The sequence below is a fragment of the Cervus elaphus genome, chromosome 5 (genome assembly GCF_910594005.1).
Source record: "Cervus elaphus chromosome 5, mCerEla1.1, whole genome shotgun sequence".
Taxonomy (NCBI): domain Eukaryota; kingdom Metazoa; phylum Chordata; class Mammalia; order Artiodactyla; family Cervidae; genus Cervus; species Cervus elaphus.
In genome coordinates this window covers 62171353-62196705 of record NC_057819.1, presented here as the reverse complement: position 1 = coordinate 62196705, position 25353 = coordinate 62171353, and the positions used below count along the sequence as shown (strand labels likewise).

General features: G+C 39.3%; 1 protein-coding gene across 4 annotated transcripts in view; it reads left to right on the top strand.

Moving 5' to 3' along the window:
* Positions 1 to 25353, top strand: part of LRBA (LPS responsive beige-like anchor protein) — a 723276-nt gene that overhangs the window by 648142 nt on the left and 49781 nt on the right. For all 4 annotated transcript variants that reach the window (XM_043902582.1, XM_043902581.1, XM_043902579.1 and 1 more), the window contains exon 49: positions 22953 to 23042. In XM_043902582.1, the coding sequence (XP_043758517.1) occupies positions 22953 to 23042 (90 nt within the window). The remainder of the gene's footprint in view (positions 1 to 22952; positions 23043 to 25353) is intronic.

The window sequence follows — 25353 nt, the reverse complement described above, 5'->3', positions numbered from 1 at the left end:
AGTCCCTGCCCTTATCAGCTGTAGTATATTGTCTAGTGGAGAAACATGGATAAATAAGCACTTCTAATACTGTGATAAATTCAGTATAGAGATAAGTACACTGCATGTGTGCACCAGTCTGGAGAATAGGCAGTGAACCTAGACTGCAGAGTCCAGCGTGTTTGGGAAGTGAGAGGCTGGAGCTGGAGATTGAAGGCTTGCTAGAGTTATGAGCAAAGGATCGCTGCACAGAAGCAGCTGCGAGAGCCTCCTGCACATCGGTGAAAGAGACCATGTGGGGAATTCGGTTTGTGGAAATGAGCCGAAGGTGACAAGAAGAGAGAGGAGCCAGAAAAAGTCATTGTAATGTCCTGAAAAGTGATTTTAGGAGATTTCCGTGCCGGTCCAGTGGTGAAGAATCTCCGTGCCAGTGAAGAGGACAGGTTTGATCCCCGCTCTGGGAAGATCGCACATGCCGCGGAGCAGCTGCGCCCTCGCGCCCAGCTGCTGGCCCGCGTGCGCTAGGCGCGTGGTGCACGACAGGGTGCGCGTGTTAGCCGCTGCGCCCTGCGAGCTCTCTGCGGCCCTGTGCACTGCGCCCGTCAGGCTAGTCTGTCCATGGGATTCAGCCTGTGCTGCCCCCCACTGCTCCAAGGGATCTTCCCGACCCGGGGATCGAACGCATTGCAGACAGACTCTTTACCGTCTGAGCCACCTGGGAAGCCCTGGGCGCGCCGCAACTAGAGAGCACCCCTCACCGCCCGCCTCCAACCCCTGTCACTCTCGGCAGCTAGAGAAAGCCCGCCCATGTGCAGCAGCCAACACCAAGCACAGCCAAAAATAAATAAAAGTTTAGAAAAGAAAAGCATTCTTTAACTGTATTATAAGTGGGTTGGAGTTTGGTAACATAACTGCGTGTACACTTTAGAATCTGTCTCAAAGAAGATTGAACAGACAACTGAAAATTCCTCATTGGATTATTCTAAGGATCATTAGAGAAAGAAGCTTAAAGAGGACTGTGCTGTGAATGGGACATGAACAACTAAACACAGCGAGGAAAGGAAATAACAGAAGAGCTTTTCACTGCTTTATGAAGAGAGAGTTCACATATGATACAATTCACCCACTTGAAGTATAGAGTAGTTTTAGTTTATTCACAGAGTTGTACAGCCATTACTAGAATCTAATTTTACATTTTGTCATTACCCACAAAGAAACCCCATATCCATTGCCGGTCACTCTGAGGGAGATTTTTTTTTAATAGTAATTTACGAGGTTTCTCTATTCATTGAAAAGCTCCAAAAAGAGAGAAGCATGTGTCATAGGAAAGAGAGTATGTAATAGACCACTAAGCTCTATGAGAAAAAGGAAAAAAAAACAAAATCCAGAGCACAGATAGATAAGCCCTGGACAGCAGGAAACAATACAGTCTTGTATGCGTAGAGTGGAAGGTTAGCCTGGGGACTGGTTTAAGTAACTGTCCATGAGTGAGGTGGGAAGGCAACTGCCTCTATGCGAGTTTGTACCAAGAGTGAGGTAACATTTGTGGAGATACCTTATACAGCGATAGGTGCTTAACTGATACTCAATAATATATAAATTATTATTTCCTTTCCATGTTGTTTTTCTCTGTTCTCAATAGCAGGAGAATAGATGTAGAAAAAAGTTGAATAGAGTAGGTATGTGTGTGTGTGTAATTATACCTGTGGAGAGAGAGAGATGGGGGGTTGGCCATAGGAGTATAGTAGAATACATATAAAAAAGAACTGAGAGTGGAAGGGTGGTCAGTGAAATTGTTAAAGGGATATTGTTGAAATGGTGGATCTAGGCTGGTTTGGATAAGTAAGAAAAGGGTTGATAAATTGGAAGGGTTTCTTTCATTAATTATTCATTTATTCAACAAATACACATTTTGTTCAAGGTCCTAAAAATACAGTGATGAGCAAGACAGTCAGTCAAAACCCCTTCCCTCATGGAGCTCAATGCACAGAAAACAAACGATAAAAACTAAGTTCAGTTAGTAATAAGTGCTATGAAGAAAACAGGTTGCATAACAGAGTACAGAGTGATATGGAAGTAGGACAACCTTTCAGAAAGATTGTTCACACACTGCCTCTCTCTTCGTAAAACTTTTCCTCCTGCACTTTGAGAATAACATACATTTGTGCACGGAAACCCAGGGAGGCAGCTCCCACTGCTCTAACTCCAGCCAACCTTGTGCCTGTAACCCCATGCCAGGACAGCCTCCCAAGTCTTGTCAAGTCTTGCTAGTTGTAAAGCTTCCACTATCACCATCTTCTGATTTTTCTCTCCACCCCATCTCTCGACTGTCCCATCTTTCCTTCAGAATCTCGTTCTTCTAAGAGGCTTTAACATCTCTAGTATTAGGAAATTTGTGCATACACTTGGCTTATATTAAAACATTATCCCTGCAAAATCACAGTAATGGTATCAGGATGGATTTGTGCCTCTCTAGTATTTAAAGCAGACCAGACTAGTCATTTCTGTTCAGTGCCTCTAGTTTTGCTTATTTCTGTTCACTACTATCTACTTAGTCTTCATCTGGAACACTTAGATGTCCACATAGTCATACACAGAGGCAAGCTGTCTGCAAACAAGTCATGTATTCACTTATTACTTGGGAAAAGCTCCACTCCTCAAGAGAAAGTTTTATTTTAGAATGAATGGTTAATACATATGGTGTAGTAAGTGATCATAAAAATAATCTTTCTATAAAAAAAGCACTAAACGATAGAAATAATAACCATAAGAGGAGGAAGAGTAATCAGAGAAACAGCCTGCAGCACATTAAACTTTTATGTTGTTTTTAATTTTTAGAAAACAGCTGGGTTATCAATATACAACTCTGTCTGTATTTGCATATGTCACACACCAGAAAGAATTATTTTTTCAGGCAAATATGCTTTTTTCTCCCCAAATATCTATGATCTCCAACTAAAGGATTTGTTCTTATCTTGAGCACTTTATTCTAACTGACCTCTTTATTCTTCTTTATTTCTTTATTTTTGATACCTTTTTCTGTACGGTTGCCACTTTTAATATACTCTGTTTCTTGTCTGTGGGGCTTCCCTGGTGGCTCAGATGGTAAAGAATCCTGCCAATGCAGAAGACGCAGTAGACGTGGGTTTTATCCCTGGGTTGGGAAGATCCCCTGGCAGAGGAAATGGCAACCTACTCTAGTATTCTTGCTTGGAGAATTCCTGTGGACAGAGGAGCCTGGCGGGCTACAGTCCATAGGGTTGCAAAGGGTCGAATGTGACTGAATGAGTAACACACACATTTCTTGTCTGTACAGGCAAGGTACAAACAAATAAAGATTTGTTATTTTCTAATGATTAATTTTTTATTGTGGTTTAATTCACTATATAATATATATATAAATAATATATAATTTAATTCATTCATTAATTTCTTCCATCTACCAGCATTTCAAAAAACTAAAAAACAGGGGAAAAAGTAATTTAAAAAGAAGGAAAATTTAAGATAATTGAATTCAGAGTCAGATATGAATAAGAATAAATAGTTTTTTTAAGGAAAAAAACCTTCCAAAATCCAAATTCACAAAATAAATTCATGATGAGTTGAATATTAAGTTTACAAAATAATTTTTATTTTCCTAAAAAAAGGAAACCAATTTCCTTAAATTATTTCTGTAATATATTTAAAATATAATTGTATTTAAGGGCATGATTCTAGAACAATTCTGTATCCTTTCTTATATCCAGAATTTTCCTGTCATTTATCATATAGATGGTATTTGCTATATCCAAAAGTTGAGAGCTCAGTCAGCAACTCCTTCAGTTCAGTCGCTCAGTCGTGTCCGACTCTTTAGTGTAAGACAATTCATTGTTGGAGTTTTGTTAGGTCAGAAATCAGCATTTAGAAGTTGTATGGGCAGTGTTGTGCTCTGAGTGAGATGATTGCACTGCATGTCGGAGCACAAAGGAGAAAGAGCCAGCCCAGACTGAGGCAGTAATAACCCGCCTGAGCACAGTCCTGGAGGAATGAGGAGCAGGCGCAGCGGCAGGCGGGGCCGGGGAGCTCGGAGCAGAGAGCACGTGTGGGGCTCCGGTCGGGGTGGCGGCGCATGAGTGGTTGATGACCAGGAGTGGGTAGGTAGACGCTGTCTCCAAAACACATTTGGAAACCATTTGTGTCTGTGTGCCGTGTCATTCGTCCAAGCCACCGTCATCATCCCTCCCCTGACTGGCCTGGTCCCCCTTTTCTGCGCTTAACTACCGACAGCCCACTTTCCGCAGAGCTGCCACAGCGACAGTTGAAACTGTAAATCAGACGGGGTCCCTCCGCTACCTAAGCGCCGCTGCTCCACGCTGCGCACAGCAGAGCTCTGCTCGGCCCGCAGGGTCAGGCACCCGCCTTCCTGTCTGATCGCACGCCCCGCGTTCTCATCCCCGCGTGTGTGCCGTGACACCCACCTGCCTTCTGTTCCTGGCCGTGGGAGGGCTGTCACCGGCTCCGCGCCTTTTTGCCACAGCCATTTTCTCTGACTGTCCCAGGTTTTCACTTTCGGTTTCCTCGTCGTTCGGGCCTCAACTGGAAGGTCATCTCTGCAGCAGAGGCTTGCCTTCATACATCCACATCTGGTATCTTTTTGTTGTTAATTGTAGCTTAATTTAAAGCTGAAGACCGATACATGGGACACAGATTCTTTGAAATCTTTTTGAGACGTGTCACCTTGGTCTTTGCAAATGTTCTCTGTGTGCCTGAGAAATGATGAGAACTCAGCAGTTTTTAGGAGTAGAGGCCACTTTCCTATAGACAGTAATAAGTAAAGACCAGTGAAAAATGTGACTAGGGAATATTATTTTTTATTAATGTTAGTGATTGTCTTGTGGTATATTTGACCCTACAATAAAGAATCCCGTACTACTTTGCTTTCTCAGGTGGTATGCTCTCTTTTTATATTTTTCTTGTTTCTCCTTTAAAGTAATCAGTTGTCACTTCTTGTTCCTGTGTCCATATGCCTGCCTTTTGGGCACCTACCCTCCTACTCTACAATTAGCTACTTCTTAAACGTGATAGCCTGAGAAACCAAATGACCAGGATAGAACTAAATTTAAAGTAAATAAATAGGTTTTGATTACTTCCTCAGAGACAAAGTATGAACTAGAGTAATGAAAACACTGTGCTCTAGTTCTAAGGTTCAGTGAAACAGAACAGAGCTTTCAGAAATGTGTGTGTGTGTGTTAGTCGTTCAGTCGTGTCTGACTCTGCAGCCCCACAGACTGCAGCCCACCAGGCCCCTCTGTCCATGGGATTCTCCAGGCAAGAACGCTGGAGTGGGTTGCCATTTCCTTCTCCAAAAGGAACTACAGAAAGAAAGTGAAGTCACTTAGTCGTGTTCAACTCTTTGCACCCCATGGACTGTAGCCTACCAGGCTCCCCCATCCAGGGAATTTTCCAGGCAAGAGTACTAGAGTGGGTTGCCATTTCCTTCTCCAGTTTCAGAGATAGATATGAGAATATATGATAGAGGTGGTGTTTTAAATCCTTGGGAAAAGGCTATCTTATGTAACCTGTGATGTTAAGACAGCTAGCTGATTGTTATAAATTTAGATCCCTGTTTTACATCTTAAAGTGAAAGAAATTACAAATGAATTACACGTATTTGTTTGGAATAAAGGTTATAGTATAAGTATAAAAAGTTCAACTACAGGACATAGAAAATACTGTAGGAAATAGTTTTATAATCTTGGAATGGAAAAGGCCCATTTTGTATGTCAGTAACAAAACCAAAAGTCATTAAGGAAACTGATACATGTGTCTACATAAAAACTGAAGTTTTTGTACATCCAAAAAAAGACAACAAATGACAAAGTTCAGGAATAGATAATTCACAAAAGATGAACTCCAGGCCATAAATGAATGAAGCCTCGCTAGTAATCAGTGAAATTCAATTGCATTCAATAAAATATAACACATTTTTTACCTGTTAGACTACCTCAGATGAAAAAATAACAAAAATTCCTGTTAGAAAACAGATATAGTTGCTCAGGACTTCCCTTGTGGCTCAGCTGGGTAAGAATGCGCCTGCAATGCAGGAGACCTGGGTTTGATTCCTGGGATGGGAAGATCCCCTGGAGAAGGGAAAGGCTATGCACTCCAGTATTTGGCCTGGAAAATTCCATGGACTGTATCATCCATGGGGTCACAAAGAGTTGGACATGACTGAGTGACTTTCACTTTCATAGTTGCTCATAATAGCAAAAAAACCCCACAAGAACTACATAAATATCTAACAGTAGAGAAACTGATTGAATAAATATAGGTAAATCCATACAGTGAAATGCTGCTATATACATCACAAAAATTATTGCTGTACATTTCTATATTTATTGTTATGGAAAAATACTTTGCATTATTACATACAAAAACAGATCATGTTTTGAAACATAGAAAATGCAAATTTTGTGATGTGTATTTATACATTAGGAAATTTCTGATGTTTATGTGGTCATCTTAGATGTTTATATGGTCATCTAACCAAAAATAGTTATTTAATCTTTGATTAGTGAGATCATGGAATTCTTTTATTTTCTACTTTCTGTATGCCGAAAATTTTTCCTGTGGAAAATCAAAAGGAAAAAGCCAACCCACAGCTCTTTCACTCTTGTGAGGGGAAAAAGTATCTGCTTGAAAATTCAAGCAAGCAGTGCAGGTTAACATGAGGATAAGAATATTAACTTTGGTTTTGACTTTTTGTAGGTTTTTTGTGATTACTTTCTGGGACTGGCCATTTTTAGTGTTGGTAGGATAGTGACTTTATATAATGATCTTTGTGTAACTTTGGTAAAGATGAAGGAGGTTACAATTTCTTCACTTACCTCTCTCAGAAATTAGAGTACCTGTAATCAGTTTGTTTTTTAACTCGCTGAACTAGGATTGTTCTTCATACATTTTAGAAACAAGTTCCCTCATTTTTTCCAGCATATTTGAGGAGGACCACAAAAGATCACTTCCACTCTTAAGGAAAATATCTTTGGTATATCACTGTTAATTGTAGTTCTTATCATCATTTTCTAAAAGCAGGAAGGCTTTGACTCAGGATTCATAAAATCTTGATTTCTGGGTTCACTACTAAATTGTGTATGTGTGGTGTTTATATGGTTTGTATATAATTAAATGGTGTATAAATGGATTTCACAACTTATTTATCCAAAAATGTGCCAGAACCCTGAAAATTCAAATACCATGAAAGTATGAAGTTAAAGAGTAGAACGTCTCCACCTCTGAGTTTAGAGTCTGTTAACTGATGCCAGAGTCATATGCTAAAGTCAGCTATCACAGTTTCTACATAGTGTTCTTTGATACATACAGAAAAAAGCCTCTGCCACCGAATTCAGTGCCTTTTACTCATGTTTGAAACTTCACCATTAGAGATAATTTATTTAATTACAGACCTGTTTTTTGAAACAACCTTTCTCTAGTCATTCAGCTCCCTGTGTGTAGGGCTTGGCAGTGGAGTGTGACAGAAGGAGAAGTGCATAGGGTTCGAGCACCCAGCGTTGGGGAGTGCTGGGACAGACTCCAGGGGCCCCGGGGCTGGAAGCAGAGGTGGGGGTTCAGAGACCAAAAGGTCCGCTGCAGGTAGATGCTGCCTGGGACAGCGCTACTATAACAGCACCTACCGTCTCACGTTTCCTTCTCCCACCTTACTGTAAGGACTCACCACATTTGCTCTGGAAGCATCGTCTTCTCCTTTACTTTTCAAGCAAATGCAGTGTAATTTTGTGTTTATGTGAGTTCAGGAATTAAAGTTATTCATTCCTTCTGAAAATGGAACTCAGCTCTATTTACAAAGATGGGTAGGGAAGAGGAAAAGGAGAGATGTGATCCTGCTCGATTTGAGGAATTACAGACAGTGTGTCTCATAATACGAAAGTAAAACCTGAAAAATTTCCCCCAAGTTGTGTTTAGTGTCACTGGTTGATTTTCCCTCTTCCAAATGCTGTTTTAGTAACACATAATCACTCTAAGATCTGTTTTCCAAAAGAAGCAGCAGCAGTGTTTAAGTTTACATGACCCCCGTCTCATGACAGCAGTAGCAAATCAGATATCTTATCCAAGGAAAAGCATTTTTGGCTTAGAATTCAATCATTTTCATGGTGGGAGTCAACAGCTTACTTCAGCTCTAACACTACTGCAGAACAGTCGCTGCAGTGAATCTTTCAGAAAGCATAAACACAATTGGTATTTATAGCATTGTTAACATTTGCTAAATAGTTAGGGGAATGGTCTGTAAGCCTGTTTTAAGCAGGTGGGGGAGCAGGAATCTTTGTTGTGACTGCCGTGAGATTTAAGAGTAGGACATTAGGACAACAGGGTTACAATGGTTGTAGCAAGACAATAAAGTGGAGATATTGAATAAAATAAGTTAAGATTTCACACAGCCGCAATTGAGAGTGTTACAATAATAATCCTGACGCATCTCTGGCCAGAAGTGTGTTACACAGATGGCATATTTGACACAGTGCAGGGCAGGAACTGAACAGTGAAAAGCCAAATAAACAGTAAGGATTAGTCAAGTTTTAATTGAAAACTACATAAAACCTTGAAATTATGCCAAACTTCCTTGTATATTAAAATCACAATCAAAGTTTCCCTTAGTTAAACATTAAAATTGTCAGTAAAGCTAATCTCCATATTTTGCTAGTTATTATGCCTCTTGCAGACTTATGAGTTAAGTAAGTGTAGCTGAATTATACACCCAAGGACCTGAAGCAAAGTGTTCATATTTTTATGATTTTTTTCCTCTGTCAGCTGCCCAAGGAATCCTGAGCCACTGAGGATGATGACTTCTGTCATAACCTTCTGCTGTCTAGGCACCATCTTTATTTTAAATTGAAAGTGTGAAAGTACTCTCAAATCAAGTGACTGAATTTTTTTTTCAAAATATTAAGCTAAATTCAAGCTTCTAGAATGGTTAAGATAAAACTACCTAGATTTGAAAAATCTCTGTAAGACTATTTGCAAGTGTAACTGATTGCTAAATGTTAGAATAGCATAGTCAGATTTCAAATTTCAGAATAGCAATGTTGTTTTCTTTTGCTTCTACAAAGATGAGGAAGTTTACTTAGAATCACTATTTTTAGTTTATATTATTGGTGCAAAGGAAGAACTGAGATTCTATGAATACAGTATTCAGGAAACATTCAGTGCAAAATTTTTAAATGTTACATATTACTTAACACTGTTGTAACAGTAAACATACTGCCTTCCCTCTATCTCTGCCAGATGTGTGTATCTATGTGTGTTGTTTTTCAGTCTTAAGTTTCTTGAAGTCAAAGATTCCTCACTCTACCTCATTTCAGTGTTTGTACATGGTAGATACTCACAAATATTATTGAGAAAATAGATGAAATGAATGACCAAATGACTGTTTCCATGACATAGTTTAAACAGACTTGTCTAGTTTTTAGAAATAATTTAACCTTTTGAATGCACTATCCTGATTTTTTTTTCCCTTTGAGAACTTTGACTATGTTTTCACTGTTTGCCTCTTAGTATTGGCAGCCTCTTTGAAGCAACATTCTACTTATTTTTCTAGGCAGGCGGCTTTATCTACTCGTTTCCAGTAGCTAGAGATGGAGGTGTTTTGAATGAGCACATCAATGTTCTAGACAGAGATACTGTTTGAAATTATCCATGAACACAGTGCCGCTGAGCATTATTGAGTGACATTTGTTTCTGTTGGTTGTGTCTGCTCTGACTAGCTGGTTTCTTTCAGATTGGCAGCTGGAATTATGCTGCAGTGGATGGACAGCTCCGAGAAGCAGAGATTGTAGTGAGGCTGCGCTGGGTCTCAGTGTGATGTGCCTGGAATGTATGGGCTCAGTTAAAGGCTCTGGTGGGAAACCTGGGCATATTTTCACAATTTATAATTAATTTATGTATAACATAAACATAAAGTTTAAGTGGTGACTTCCATAATATTATTGAGCAGATAAGTAAAAATACTCCCTTTTCTAATTTTCCCTCTCCCCTGCTTTCTTGTCACTGAATTCTTTTTTTTTTTAAAGAGGTTTACTTTATTTAGCTAGCTATTCTCTCTTTGCTTTTTATATATATTATATGCCATCATGATATGTATATGTCTCCAGATACCAAATGTAAGTAAAAATAGTTTACTTACAAAATGTATACTGCATACTTTTCTAAATATTTAGTTAGCAGTAATTGATGGTAAAATATTGCTGAAACTAATGGCTCCTTGAAACCAGATAGAAATAATTTAGGAAATAAACTCAAAATAACAAAATTAACTTTGTAGTAAGGTCTGTTGGTTTCACAGTGTTTGACCAATTTATCAGCTGGAGTTGTTCTGAGATGGTTAAGAAGTACTTCTCGTTACTATATCAATGGAAAAAATAAACTTCATAAAGCTATGTTTTGTATTTTCAGATTTTTCCTTATATTTTTTAGTTTTTTATTTTTTTAAATGTAAATTTTTTGTTACTCTTTATTTTAAAAGTAATACATGCTTTGTTTAAGACACCAACTAGAATAAAGGTGAAGAAGGTATTCATTTTTATTCTGCCAATCTTTTCATCCACTCTCCACCAGAGATAATAACTGGTAGGTTTATGTACCTCTCCAGATTTTGCACACGTGTATTTATGTATGTACTCACATAGCATGTACTCATTTAACATATATACGAGTGTTGTTATAGTTTATTTTTATGTTTAATTTTTTATTAAATGAGATAATGCGCTGTATTCTTTGTTGATTTGGAATTGTTTTAATCAGTATACTCTAGGCTAGTTTCCGTCTCACACACACTCAGCTCGGCACATCCATTTTCATGACTGTGTAGTGCTCCGTGAGCACAATTTAGTTTTCTCCCCTAGTTTTTACATAACTGTAAAAAATTGTCTCAAAATTAAAAATAGTTGCAGTCTTTCAAGTCCAGATTTACATAGAATGACTTTGTTCAGTTAACATATTTATTCACTATATCCATCTTTTGTGTGGATTACTTTGCATAATTTGTTGATTAAATATTGTCTGGTGTTTATTTTGACCATAAATTTAATTGACTTTTAAAAATTCCAGTTGATAGTAGTATATCCATGAAACCTTTTTCCCTGATAGGTTATTCATCTTTTACGTTATGCTTTACAAAGTCTGAACTCTATATTTCTTATTTCCAGAGAACTTGAATATTTACATTTCAGTCTTAAAAGATTCCTTTTAAATAATTTGAGTTAGGTTCATTATGCTTTTTTTAAATTTGTACATTTATTGTTCTGGCTTTTAAAAAGTAATTCTGTATTTCATTTCTTATATTAAGAGGGAGCTTGGTTTCTCAATGTTTCTAAATGTTGCTTTACCTTTTTTTTTAACCAGCTAGAGGTATTATGCAAACATAACACCTTTTAGATTCTTTTAGATTCTTTAGAAATATCTTTTAGATTCTTCATCCATTTTAATCAAGTATATCTACTTGTTATGGATTCTCTTTCAGCCTTAGCAGTTAATATTATTAGGATTTTTGTCCTTTAGGAATTAAATACTAACTTAAACATATAATGATTAGTATGCTTTTTTAACTTGATATTCAGCATATTTTAACAATGGACTCAGAAGGCACTGAGGCTGGTTAACTAGAAAGTTAGTAAATTTTGAGTGGAACCTGGTCAAATATCCAGCAAGTTTTTCTCCAGTTTAATTCAACTGTGTGAAGGGTAAGGGGAAAGAGAGGCTCAAGTGATATTATGGTATGTAACAGGAGAAATCACTAAATGGCCTATTGTGACTCGTTTTAAATGGTGAAAATTGAATTAATTCTGAAATCCAAACTATGAAGTCTTATTTGCATTTGTAAGTATCTTTTGGTGAGGAGTTACTCTACAATCTTAAGATAGCCTTCTAGAACTTAATTTTGGTAATGTCAGAAAATTTTAATATACTAATAATGGCATGTTCCTTTTTATTAAATGATTTTTTCAATTTCCCTATCCCAATTTTATAGTGCTTTTAGATGTAAATATATAGGGGATAAAATGCAATTTCAGAGTTGTGTGCTTAAGAAAAGCAGAGTACATATGTGTTTACCTTAATTGCATCCATATGTTTAAGTTATTTCTCCCCCAAACCCATCTTAAAATAAAGTTTTACAGCTTTATTGTTGGTTACTAAGTGTTGTACTGAGTTAACTTGTTTCCTCTGTTAGATTAAAAAGACCACTTCAGAGAGTCTAAAATATTCATTCTTAGGTTGAATCCCTGCGTTGTCACTAAGCCAGTCTACTTTCCTTTCCTTTGTTTCTTTCATTTTATCTAGTGTGTGTACCTATATGCCCTCTGCATACTGATATAATGTCCCTTTCTCTCAATGTAGCCATAAAATCTTGCAAGTATGCAGTGGTTGGCACAGAAAACAATAGAATACACAGCTTGTTGAGAATCTTTTCATAATATTTCCATTTGGAAATCCATTAATAAATTCTCTAGGTAATATTTGAGATGCTGTTTATAAAATACAAGTATGTGGTTTTACTGGAAAGACTTGAAGTATTTGCATAGTCTTTTTTATTACTACGTATTTCAACATCTGGAATGCTGCCTGCTGGATTCAGCTTTATTATCGAAAGTAGTAACAGGCTATTTACAGAAATAATTGGGAATTGATGAATAAGAATGAAGTAAACGTTCTAGTAGAAATCTTTAGTAGAATGTTTTTTTCAGTGCTAGGCTGCTCTGTGATAGTATTAGGAGGTATCTCTTAGCTGCATCCTTGCTGAATTGTGCTGACTTGGATAACCTTTCATTCATTTAGCAAATATTTCTTGAGCACCTACTGTGTGTCAAGCCCCCCAGAAGCACAGCAATACTTGGAAGTCTCTGCTCTCACTCAGTAAGACAGGAATTAGACCAGTGATTAGAATTTTAGTTAAGTAGGTAAAGTAAGTAGGCGGTCTGTACACAGTTGTTCCAAGAGCAACTGTCTGGATGAAACCTAGAAAGAGATTTCTCACAGTACAGAGATATGTAAGCTGAGTCTTAAAGAATGAGGAGGAGGCAACCACACAGAGAAAGGGGATAGAAAAGAATAGGAAAACAATATGTATAAAAGCAGTATGTCACATTACATCATATCTTACAGAGTTTAAGAGGGACAGTGTCAGGATGAGACTGGAAACATAGGCAGGAGAACCAGATCACTTTATTAATAGTCTTAATTATAAGTGATTAGAAACATTTAGTAAATGCTTACTTAACCTCAGCCAGACACCATGTTGTCTTTTATGTATACGTTGTAATACTAACACTTACAGAGGTGTCACAAACTGCTCTGTGTTTTATATTATTTCATTTAAACTTTACAACAACCCAGTAAATACCAACTATCATTAACACCACTCTTAGACAAGAATACTAAGGCCTAACTTGCCAGAGTCACTCAGCTGGTATGTGATAAAGCTAACATCTGAACTGCAGCAGTCTGATAGCAGTGTCTGCGTACTTAACCTCATGCTATGGGGCCAGCCTGCGATAAGGAGTTTGGGTGGAAGGATTTTAACAAGAGAAGTCACCTAGTCAAATTTGCAGCTTTAGCATTGAGCATCTCCTTTCAAGTTCACACGTGTTTAACCTTTCTGAACAAAGATGAAGGCTGCTGGCTAATGTTTATAATTTGGGATTTTTTTTAATATTTTTGTTCTCCATGGAGTTTTGCAGTAACCCTGAAAAAACAAACTGCTTAAAGGCAGGCACACTCTCCTATTTTCCAATAAATCTTTCAAGCACATTGCCTAGGCTGAATCCCCCGTTGAAGGAACCTAAGGCCAAATGTGTTAATAATTATTGAAATTGACTAATGGGTACATGGGGATTCATTATCCTATTTCATAATAAAAATTTAGCATAATAATCATTCTAAATATTTATCACCTGGGACCAAAACTCTCTAGATGAAGTAGAGTTTATTAAAAACAGTTTAGGCATTTGGTAGAGTTCATTAAGCTACCCTATTACCTGTTCACCTTCCTGTTATACCTGTGTGTTTCCTGTGATTTCAGGCCTCTGTTATGCATCTGAAATATTCAGGAATAGAATAGAATATCAGGAATAGAAATATTCCTGTATATACAAAGGGCTGGAGTGAAAAGTGAAGAGAGAGCGATAAACAAAATTACTTGAAGGATTTTTTCAAATCACATGTATTCCCCCAGGATTTCTCACTTGACCTTTAAGAATCACTGCTACAGAGAGACCTAGGAGGGTTTGTGTATCCCTCAGGTGTGCTGGGGGCTGAAAGAATGAGGATTACTGCCTTTCACTTCAGTTCAGTTCAGTCGCTCAGTCGTGTCCGACTCTTTGCGACCCCATGAACCGCAGCACGCCAGGCCTCCCTGTCCATCACCAACTCCCGGAGTCCACCCAAACCTATGTCCATTAAGTCAGTGATGCCATCCAACCATCTCATCCTCTGTCGTCCCCTTCTCCTCCCGCCCTCAATCTTTCCCAGCATCAGGGTCTTTTCAAATGAGTCAGCTCTTCACATCAGGTGGCCAAAGTATTGGAGCTTCAGCTTCAACATCAGTCCTACCAATGAACTCCCAGGACTGCCTTTAGTGACACCTTATAGAACTTTTCTAACAAAGACTCTTTTGTCCTCTTTGTAGCAACAGATAGCAGCCTTTACTTATCACTCCCCCTTCTCCCTCTCACCCCCATTTGTCTCATCAAGAACTGTGCTCCGAACTTCCTGGTACGTCCACTGCAGGGAACACAAGTTTCAATCCTTGGTCAGAGAACTAAGATCCCGCATGCTGTGTAGCGCAGCCAAAAAAGAAAGTTAAACTTTGCTCTTCTCTTGAGCTTGTTTCTGTCCCAGTACTGGGCAGTCTTGGTACATAAAAGATACTCGATATGAGGAAGGAAATGGTAACCCACTCCAGTGTTCTTGCCTGGGAAATCCTATGGACAGGGGAGCCTGGTGAGCTATAGCCCATGGAATTACAAGAGTTAGACAAGGCTTAGGAACCAAACCACCATATTACTTTCATATTAAAAGGCAATATAAATAGACAAAATAACTTCTAAAATAGTTACTGGTAGCTTATCAGTGCTAAAAAGTAATATTTTGTCTTATTCTAGAGCTTCATGACCTTTTAAATTACACCCTACCCCACAGGCAAATAAAAAGATGTTTTGGAATGCCACATTGTGTGGCTGTAGAAACTAATAATTTTGTGTGTTATAGATTAAAGTGTATGTTTCATTTCTGGCTCTATTTTGCAGCCCAGTTTTTGTTTTACTTTGATTTCCACTTAAAGTTGGCTTTAAAAGAATACCTTATTTGTGTATCTTTATAAATCAGTCATTTGAGGTACAAGACTGATTTGTAAAGCATATGTGCGAAATAGAGGATGTTATTTTTAACAGCAACAGCAAGAAAAGGTAGGGTAAACTTCTTTGTTGTGTGAATAGTTTGTACAAGGCATTGTTCTTCCTGCTTGCACACTTCTAAAATACATGATATTCTAGCCTTAAGTTTAGTTGCTTGGACAGACCAGTGATATGCTAAAAACTAACATTTCAAGGAAGCCCGAATTAAATGTGTAATTAGCATCATGAATAAGCTGTAAGATTTGGGAAATGTTACACCAATAAGGTCTTAGTGATGCAGATAACCACAATGGTGTGGTCAGTCACCTAGAGCCAGACATCCTGGAGTGTGAAGTCAAGTGGGCCTTATGAAACATTAGTATGAACAAAAAGCTAGCGGAGGTGACAGAATTCTAGCTGAGCTATTTAAAGTACTAAAAGATGATGCTGTCAAAGTGCTGCATTCAATATGTCAGCACATTTGGATAACTCAGCAGTGGCCACAGGACTGGAAAAGGTCAGTTTTCATTCCAGTCCCAAAGGAGGGCAATGCCAAAGAATGTTCAAGCTACCACACAATTGTGCTTGTTTCACATGCTAGCAAGGTTATGCTCAAAATCCTTCAAGCCTGGCTTCAGCAGTATGTGAACCAAGAACTTGCAGATGTACAAGCTACATTTCCAAAAAGCAGCAGAACCAGAGATCAAATTGCCAACATTTGTTGGATTATGGGAACAGCAAGGAAGTTCCAGAAAAACATATGCTTCTTTGACTACGTTAAAGTCTTTGTGTGGATCACAGCAAACTGGAAAATTCTTAAAGAGATGGGAATACCAGACCACCTTGTTTGTCTCCTGAGAAACCTGTGTATGCAGGTCAAGAAGCAGCAGTTAGAACTGGACATGGAACACTGACTGGTTCAAAATTGAGAAAGGAAAATGATAAGGCCGTATATTGTCACCTGCTTATTTAACTTATATGCAGAGTACATCATACAAAATGCTGGGCTGGATGAATCACAAGCTGGAATCAAGATTGCCAGGAGAAATTTCAACAACCTCAGATATGCAGATGACACCATCCTAATGGCAGAAAGCGACAAGGAACTAAAGAGACTCTTGATGAAGGTGAAAGAGTGAAAAAGCTGATTTAAAACTCAAACATTCGAAAAACTAAGATCTTGGCATCAGTCCCATCACTTCATGGCAAATAGAAGGGAAAAAAGTGGAAACAGTGACAGATTTTATTTTCCCGGGTTCCAAATCACTGCAGATGGTGATTGCAGCCATGAAATTAAAAACCACTCACTCCTTAGAAGGAGAACTGTGACAAACCTAGACCAAAAAAAAAAAAAAGCAGAGACATCACTTTGCCAACAAAAGTCCACATAGTCAAAGCTCTAGTTTTTCCAGTAGTCATGAGTGCTGAAGAATTGATGCTTTCAAACTGGTGTTGTTGGAGAAGACTCTTGAGAGTCCCTTGGACTACATGAAGATCAAACCAATCAATCCTAAATGAAATCAACTCTGAATAGTCATTGGAAGGACTGATGCTGAAGCTCCAATACTTTGGCCACCTGATGTGAACAGCCGATTCATTGGTAAAGATCCTGATGCTGGGAAAGATTGAAGGCCAAAGGAGAAGGGGGTGGCAGAGGATGAGATGGTTAGAGAGCCTCACTGACTCAATGTGCATGAATTTGAGCCAACTCCGACAGATAGTGAAGGACAGGGAAACCTGGCGTGTTGCAGTCCATGAGGCCGCAAAGGGTCGGACACGACTCAGCAACTGAACACCACCACCACCACCAAGGTAGGACTCAAGCAGGGTTTTCTAGAGAGTGGTATGACTTAGAAAACTGAAGATGAAGGAGACTAATCTAGGAGAGACAGTGGCGTAAGAGAAAACGTAAGGTAGAAATGGCTGGTTTTTTAGTGAAAGAAAACCTGCTTGACTGTACAGAGAGTTGGATGAGGGAATAGCAGCAGGCCTTCATCTTTTTCTTTCTTTTAAAAAATCTGTATTTTGAATTAAGTTTAGCCACAGACAAGTTGGAAAATTTCTTTTGTACATTTCTTCCCAAGCACCCTCCCTCCCCTACCATCACCATGTTATATAACTTTAGTGAAATGATCAAGACCATGGAAATAATATTTGTTCAGTGTAATTAAACTACAGACCTTGTGAAGGTCACCACATTCTCTATTGACTCAAGTCACATTCTCAAGTCACATTCTCATGACTCTTTTTCTGTTTAATGATCTTATGCAATGACTAAATCACATGTATTTAGTTGATATCTTCTTGGTTTTCTTCTAAATGTAAGAATGAATCAGTCTTTACTTGTCTTTAATAGTCTTGATATTTGTGGAAAGTGGTCACATATTTTGTTGAATGTCTCTGAATTTGTCTCATTTTCACATGATTCAAATGAAGTTATTTATTTTTTTCAAGGATACCATAGAAATTATATAGCATTCTTCTCAGTGCCTCATATGAAGGAATAAGACTGTATCTTTTAAGAACTAGCAGTTAATTGAAGATATTGATCAGGGGAATATTACGTAAAGGAGAGTTCGAGAAAGCTCAAGTCTGTAGGAAGAAATTAAATGACAAATAACAGAAGAGCCACTATTATAATTCTCAATACCTGAAATTACAAGAAATTCCTGGATTCAAATAGAAAGGAGTATGAGAAACTTATAAAAGAAGTGATTAGGTGTAGTTACTGATTATATATAAGAGGTAAAATTTTTAAATATTAGATTCTGAGCATTAAAAAGAAAATCAAAAGGGAAGTCTCATCCTTGATTGAAGAATGCTAGAATAAAATTAATTTTTCCAGATTTTAGATTTAATAATTCTAAGTGTGCTGAGATATACACATAGTACAGATGGATGGCCATCAGGCAAAGTGTAAATGAACACTCCATAGAAATTGACAGTCCTCTGGCTTTAGATTTGGGAATCCTTCATATAGAGCTAAGATTTGAAGTCATGACAGTAAAAAAAAAAAATTCTGGGGCAGGAAGTTTAGATCAAGAAAATTGGAGTGTGAAAAGATAACTTGCAGTGATGAGTTCATTTGTGGATGAGAAATAAGAGTAGAGGTTGGCAGAACACAGAGAATAAAGGAGTAGGTTAGAGGACCAAACTAGTGTAGAGCCATAGATGCCAGAGCAGAGAGCATGTGAAGCAACCAAGGTGTGATCAACAGTGTTAATTGCTTTAGAGATCAAGATAATGACAGAATGGTAATGAGCTTTAGAAACAATGAGAAGAACCTAGAATTATCAGTTGATGATATTAGGTTTGACTATAAAGTTTTGAGATTACCTTACAGTCTTATTCTATAATTTTCTCACTTGATAAAGCCCTTTCTATTGCATTGTTATCACCAACAACTTAAACGTTAGTCAAGAAATATAACATTTGTGTCTAAGAATTATGTAATTTTTTTAGATGTCTTAAGGACTTAGAAAAATATTATTTAACCTATGTGAGATAATACAACTTTTATTTCATAATTGAGACAGAATTCACACCACTGTGTTCTATGACTTGAAAAATCATTTCCCTGTAAAAGGTCAGTAATGTGTAAATTTTATTAAAATTTTAAGACAAAAAAAATTGTGTTAGAAAGGGGAGATTGGTGTTTTTAAAAATTTTCTCACCATCTTTGTACTTTTCATTTATAAACAAAGCTAAGTACATGTAGTATTAAGGATATTGGTATTATGTAGTATTGAGGCCAGTTGCATTAAATTTATATCTATAATAAAAATTCATGTGCAATAATGTCATTATTCTTAGTTTCTCTATAGTAGTTGGTGTTACTGACCATTCTCTCTTTGAAATTCTCATCTATAGCTTCCACATCACCCTATCCTGCTCCCCAGCTCCCAACAACCTCTCCCTTCTGTTGTCATCTTCTTCATATCGAACCCTAAATACGAGCATTCCCCAAGTTTCACCTCTCTGTCCCTTTATATATGTGTCTCATGTATTTTCTTCCTGGGAGCTTAACCAGTGGACTTCAAACTGTGCTCCAGAGCCCTAAGATTTCTCAGAATTGTCTCAGGACAGTTTTGCTCATCTTTTAAGTTAAATAGCCCTGTCTCTATGTTTTTTTGTATTGGGGTTTTGTGTAAAACTTCATTTGAAAAAGCAAATCATTTCTGCTGCTTAAAAATACATACATAAACAGAGTGAGAGGGAAGGATCAAAAACCGTTGACTTAAATTTCTCTTGTGTGAGTGACACCCAAGTGAACACCTCTGATGTTTCAGCCCAGGGCTAGTCTTAGGCTGTCTTTTGTCCCCCGGACATCTCAGCCTGGCTCAGTAGCTGTCACTCTCACCTCAGATTTCCACATCTGACATAAAATGCACTTTCTCCTGCAAAGCTAGTTCTCCCTCACAGAAATTTATATTTCTATTCATTGCTTTGCTACTCTAAAATATGCAAGTTCAAAAGAAAAGAATTAGTGTTGTCTTTTCTCTTCATTGCTCAAAGTCATCAGTCTCTAAGACTTGTTGATTTTGCCTTAGATCGTGGTTCACGTATTTATCCCTTTCTTGCAAATAACACAGCTTCCGTGAGGACTGAGGTGTCCAGTTCCTTATGTTTTGGACTGCTCTCTGAATCTCCAAGGAGATCTCTCCGACTCTAGGCACTTAGCCCTGTAGTATACTTTGAAATGCTGAGCCAGATTTCAGGGGTTTTTTTTGTTTTTGTTTTTTAAATAATATATTCATTATCATCACCACTCTCATTGTAAACTCCTGAAGCATTTCTTCCTTTTCTGTTTTCAGTGTGTTAAATGGGGATCACACTCAGCCCCCAAACCCAACAATAATTCAACATTTTACTTAGTGCCTTGTATGTACTTGGCATTTTGCTAAACACTTTATAGGTATTACTTAATTTTCCAAATAATTCTCCAAGTGAGGCATTATTCTTCTGTGCTTTCAGTGGGGAAACAGAGATTAAGCAACCTACTCAAACACAGCAAATAAATGGAAAAATCAGGATTAGCACTCTTAACCAATTAGCTCCATAGGCCAAGTGTGTAAGCTGTCTGTTCCCCACTCCCCTGCTTTTAAACGAGGGGAAACGTATGTGGGCTGTTGGGCCAGGACCACTGAAGGCAGCAGCAGTCAAGGGAGAGGGCACTGGCTTCGCTGTTTCTAAAGATCCTCAAGGTTAACGTTGAGCCAGCTGTGAGTCCACACGTCTTAGAAGAGCAGCGCTCCACCTCCTTCTCTGTGACTGCCTTAGGCCTCAGGCTGCCCTTGTGATGCTTTTTTCCTCAAGACTGTCCTTGATGTTGATCATGAATTGATTTCAGCCCATCGAAAAATGTTTTAGATACTGTTCTCAAATGACCCTAGTCTCTACTCCCCACTTCCTGTTGACTCCTTTTCTGAAGTCTGGGGCCAGCCTTGTCTCCTGCCACGCCTGCTGCTCTAGTTCTGTGTGAGCAAATGCTTGACGATGATGATGATGTTGACGTTAGAGCTACTTTGTTAATTCACTCGTTGGGTTGTAAACTCATGCTTTTTGTGTGCTCAGTCTTATCCCTAGGCCACGGCACTGTCCGTAACAGATAAGGAAGACCAGCTTACTGGTTGAGAGTATGAGCTCTGAGTCAAGCTGCTTAGGTACAAAATTTGAGCCTGCTGTTTAATTACTGTGTGACCTTGGACAAGATATTTAAGTTCTCTGTGCATTATTTTTATCAGTTAATAGATATAGTAAAGTACTCACATCATACAGTTTAAAGATTAAATGATACAGGATACTAAAATCACTTAGAAAAATACCTGGCAAGTAGTAACTACTAAATAAGTATTTGTTATTGATGTGTGTGTGCACTCTGTTGTGTCTGACTCTTTGCACCCCATAGACTCTAGCCGGCCAGGCTCCTCCGTCCATCAGATTCTCCAGGCAGAAATACTGGAGTGGGTTGCCATTTCCTAATCCAGGGTTATTGTCGTTAGTAGCCCTCAATGAATATTGGTTGCGTATTAAGAGTCTAATCTGTACCAGTAAGCACTTTGCTGTGTTTTTTTGCATACGTACTATTTGCTCCTCAATATAACACTGTGAGGTTGATATTATTATTATTATCCATATCTTACAGGAAGAAAATTGAAACTGGGGTTGAATGACTTGCCCTGGGTCACATAGCTTGTAAATGGTGTGCAGTCAGTATTAGCACATGGTCTGTGTGACTCCAAAGCCTCTGGTCCTTTTCCTACACCACTCAGCTTTCACAGAGGTCTTGCAGTCTTTTCTGCCTAAGCTGGTCACAGTGCATTCCTTGAATTTGTTGAGCTAACTGCATCAGATGTTATTCAATCATCCAAGTACATGCCCTGCTTTCAGTATTAGGAATACTTCCTTCAAGGGCAGAAACACTGACACCTCATATGCCGTTTACATCATTGATGATTACGATTAAATACATTAATGGCTGAATTGCTATTATTGTTTCTTAAAAGGTGGTTGTAAAGGACTACTAATGGTATCCTCATCAAATAAAAAAAGGAAGTTAAGAGTGCATTATTTTATTTCCCTGTTTACAATTTATTAATCACCTACAGTTCTGCAGAGCATATAAAAATTGAAATACCTGTTTTCTTAGGGATTAAAAAATAGCATGACAAACATATATTCCCTTACAAAGAGATTTTCTTCCTCCTTTTAGCCCAGAAGTTAAAAATACTGCTGTGGAGGTGTTGAAGTCATCTTTATATGTCTCTGCTTCCTCTCTCCCCTCACACATACTGTGGCATTTATTCATTCACTCAATTTAAAGATTTAAGAGTGAAGAAAATAGATAAGGTCCTTGCTCTCACGGATCTTGTTTTAGTGGGAGGAGACAGGCATAAACAAGTAAAGAAATAAAATCATTACAAACAGCGACCACGTCTGGCATTTCAGAGTTTTCTGTGATGAGGTTGGGAAGTGCGCACCCAGGCTGGGGGGACAGGAAGAGTAAGGGGCTTGCAACAAAGGGCTGAGGCACACGTCTTCCAAGAAGAGCACACACATGTGGTCCCTGGGTTATTGCTTGGATGCAACATATGGCTTTTACTTTGCTCTTCAGCCACCTAGGTTCAAAGAGACTGTCAACAGTAATGCTCTTCCCATGGCAAAAGGAAGAGCGTCAGGCGATTTTCACAGGTGCTGTGTTTCTTTCTTCTACTTCCCAGGATGAGATAGGGCCTAGAATCAAAGCAGAGCTTGGTTTTCTCTATACCTGTAAAAGATTAGCCTTAGGTCAACAGGGATGATGCAAGGAAGGGGCAAAAAATGCAAGAAAATAGAGGTGACGCCCAGAAGGAGCATTTGGGACTGTAAGAGCTGGTTTCTGTTTCCCACCGTGGAGCAGGGTGAGAACGTCTGCAGGGCGAGGAGGCACAGCTGCCGTGGTCCTGCAGTGGCCTCAGCCTCGTTGCCCTGCCAGGTGCTTGATCGCCAGTGTGAAACAAGCCAGAAGTAAGGGCTGACATGTCCAGGCCACAGTTGTGGCTCTTTTGCCTGTAATGAGCACCTCTTAACCCTCAAACTTGTCCATGCCTTTTTCAGGCTGTGGAAGCTCAAATCCGAAGTTTCGGGCAGACGCCGTCTCAGCTGCTCATAGAGCCCCACCCTCCCAGAGGCTCTGCCATGCAAGCGGTAAGTGCAGCCTGCTCTCTCCCCATTTCTCGCGTCTCTTTTTGAGACCCTGCTCGACATTCTTAACAGTCTTCATTGTACTTGAGCTTCTCCACCACACCTTGGCCTGTTCTTCTAATGTACTATTTGTGAACCTGCTAACAGCCAGCAAATACTGCCTGTTCTGGACTCTTAAAGAAGGCAGGCATTGCTCCAATGCTCCAGTATTTCATCAGGGCGTCATGTTCTGTGTTGCAGAATTAAAAGTTCCATCACTGTCTTATATCCTCATTCTAGGGTAGAGGGTGGATACGTTTTCTGGTTTGATCCCTTGAGTGCCTAGATTAGTTTTCCTGTTGTGTTTATTCTTTACATCCCAATGTTTTTCACTTTGGGAATTTTGAAAGTAATCCTAATACGTAGGCTATGTTACTGAAAGTCAGGAACCTTGGAGGAAAAAATGATGGTGTGAGATACCAAACACCCAAAGCTTAGTGCCTGGAACAGTGATTTTTCTTTCCTGTGATTCTGAGGGCTAGATCGGCGTTTCTTCTTGTTCACCTTGCCTCCCTCAGGCACTGCTGTGGCGGGTGCCGAGAGGGAGACTGCTCTTTCCACGTGGTCTTTCATCAAGGAAGTTGGCCCAGGCCACGCCCACTCGCAGTGTTCCAGGAGAACACTTTTGCGTGACTTCTTGAAGCTTGCTTTTGAACTTGCATAGCATCATTTATGCTGCTTTCTATTGGCCAAAGCAAGTCAGAGGCCCTCCTAGAATCAGAAGCAGGGAAATAGACTAGAGCTGTAAAATCTGTGGCTGTTCCTCCTTCATGGTTCCTGAAATTTTGGGGGGAAGTTCTTTCATGACAAAAAAAATATTCAGCATAGGAACAAACATTGCATGGCATGATAAAAATATTTTAAGTGTAGGCTATAGGTGTTTTATTTTTTCTTGAATTGTTCATCAGTAAAACAAGCTGCTCATTACTGTTTTAAAGTAAGAATGGGGACATAGAGTCTGTTTTCATAAATGCAATGAATAATTTAGAATAGGTTCTAATTCCATGTTGGGGCTTAGAATGGTAGGATTTCATAGGTGCTGGGAAGGAGAGGGGCAGCCAGCAGGGCCCAGGATACAGACGTGGTCCTCTGTGCCTCTGACTCTGCCTCTTCCCACCGTTCCTTCTTCTTTGTGTCTTTTCCCCTTTTCCCATCTTTGTCATCTTCTTTCTTCTTCCAAGTCTTTTTTCCCCTTCTTTCTCTAATGATACGAATTGGCCATTATTATAAACTACAAACATTTAAACATTTACTTGCATCACCTTTTCCCCTCAGTGTTTTTAAGCAGGGGAAATCATATTTAAAAGAACGTAAAGGGGAGCTTTTAGTGAAAAGACTACACAGAAAGCGGACATTTGGCAAGAACAATGGAAGATAATGCCATAAAAATAGTACGAATGATTTATGTTTGGGGATTGGAATTAGTTTTAGTAATAGCTTGTCAATGAGACGCCGGCTGCTGCAGTGCTGGCTAATGGAAGCATCTCTCCTGCTCCATTGACTTCCTACCTGGGTCACTGCACAGCCGTGGTCCCCGGGGCCAAGAGGGGGCTCCTACTGCCAAGCCTCTCTCCATGACCAAAGGATGACTGGCCTACCGAGGCAGATCAGCCTCCCCGTCCCGAGGACAGGAGGCCATCTTTCCCATTATCTTTATCCTCTGAATTGAAAACCTGAACTCTTTTTCAGACCCTGTGCAAATGGTGCTTTTCCCTCTCACACATATGTGGGTGGGAAACAAAAGTGTGTTAGAAAGAAACCAGAGTTGTCAACAAGTGCGCACGTAATCTGGGAAAACTGAATGAAATCTAGCTATCGAGCTGCCCCACTTCTATGTCAGACGGGGCTGGCAGGGGCCCCCGGGGTTGATGAGGGTTTCTTTCTCTACGCCCCGCCCCCTTGTGCCTGGCTGTCCTGCTCATCAGCAGCTGTCACCATCCCTCTGGCCAAGCCCAGTGGGCCGGGCTGGCCTTTTCTTGCATCTTGTGCCCCTCGTTCCACACTCACTGGCCACGGATGCGATGGCACTCCCCGGAGCGTTTCTCGCTCCTCGCCTCGGTTAGGCGCTCTCATCAGGCTGAAAGGCGCAGGAACTACCCGAGAGCCAGCATGTCCTCAGGATGCAGGAGCGGCTCTGGAGGCGGTGTCCGCAGCTTTCTGGGGAGGAGGGCTCTTCTTGCCGTGTGGCTAAGAGTTGGTCCGCTAGAGGCACTGTGTACACAAGGCATTCTTCCTATATGTTAGAGATTTTTCTGTGTTTTTAAGGGCATAAACA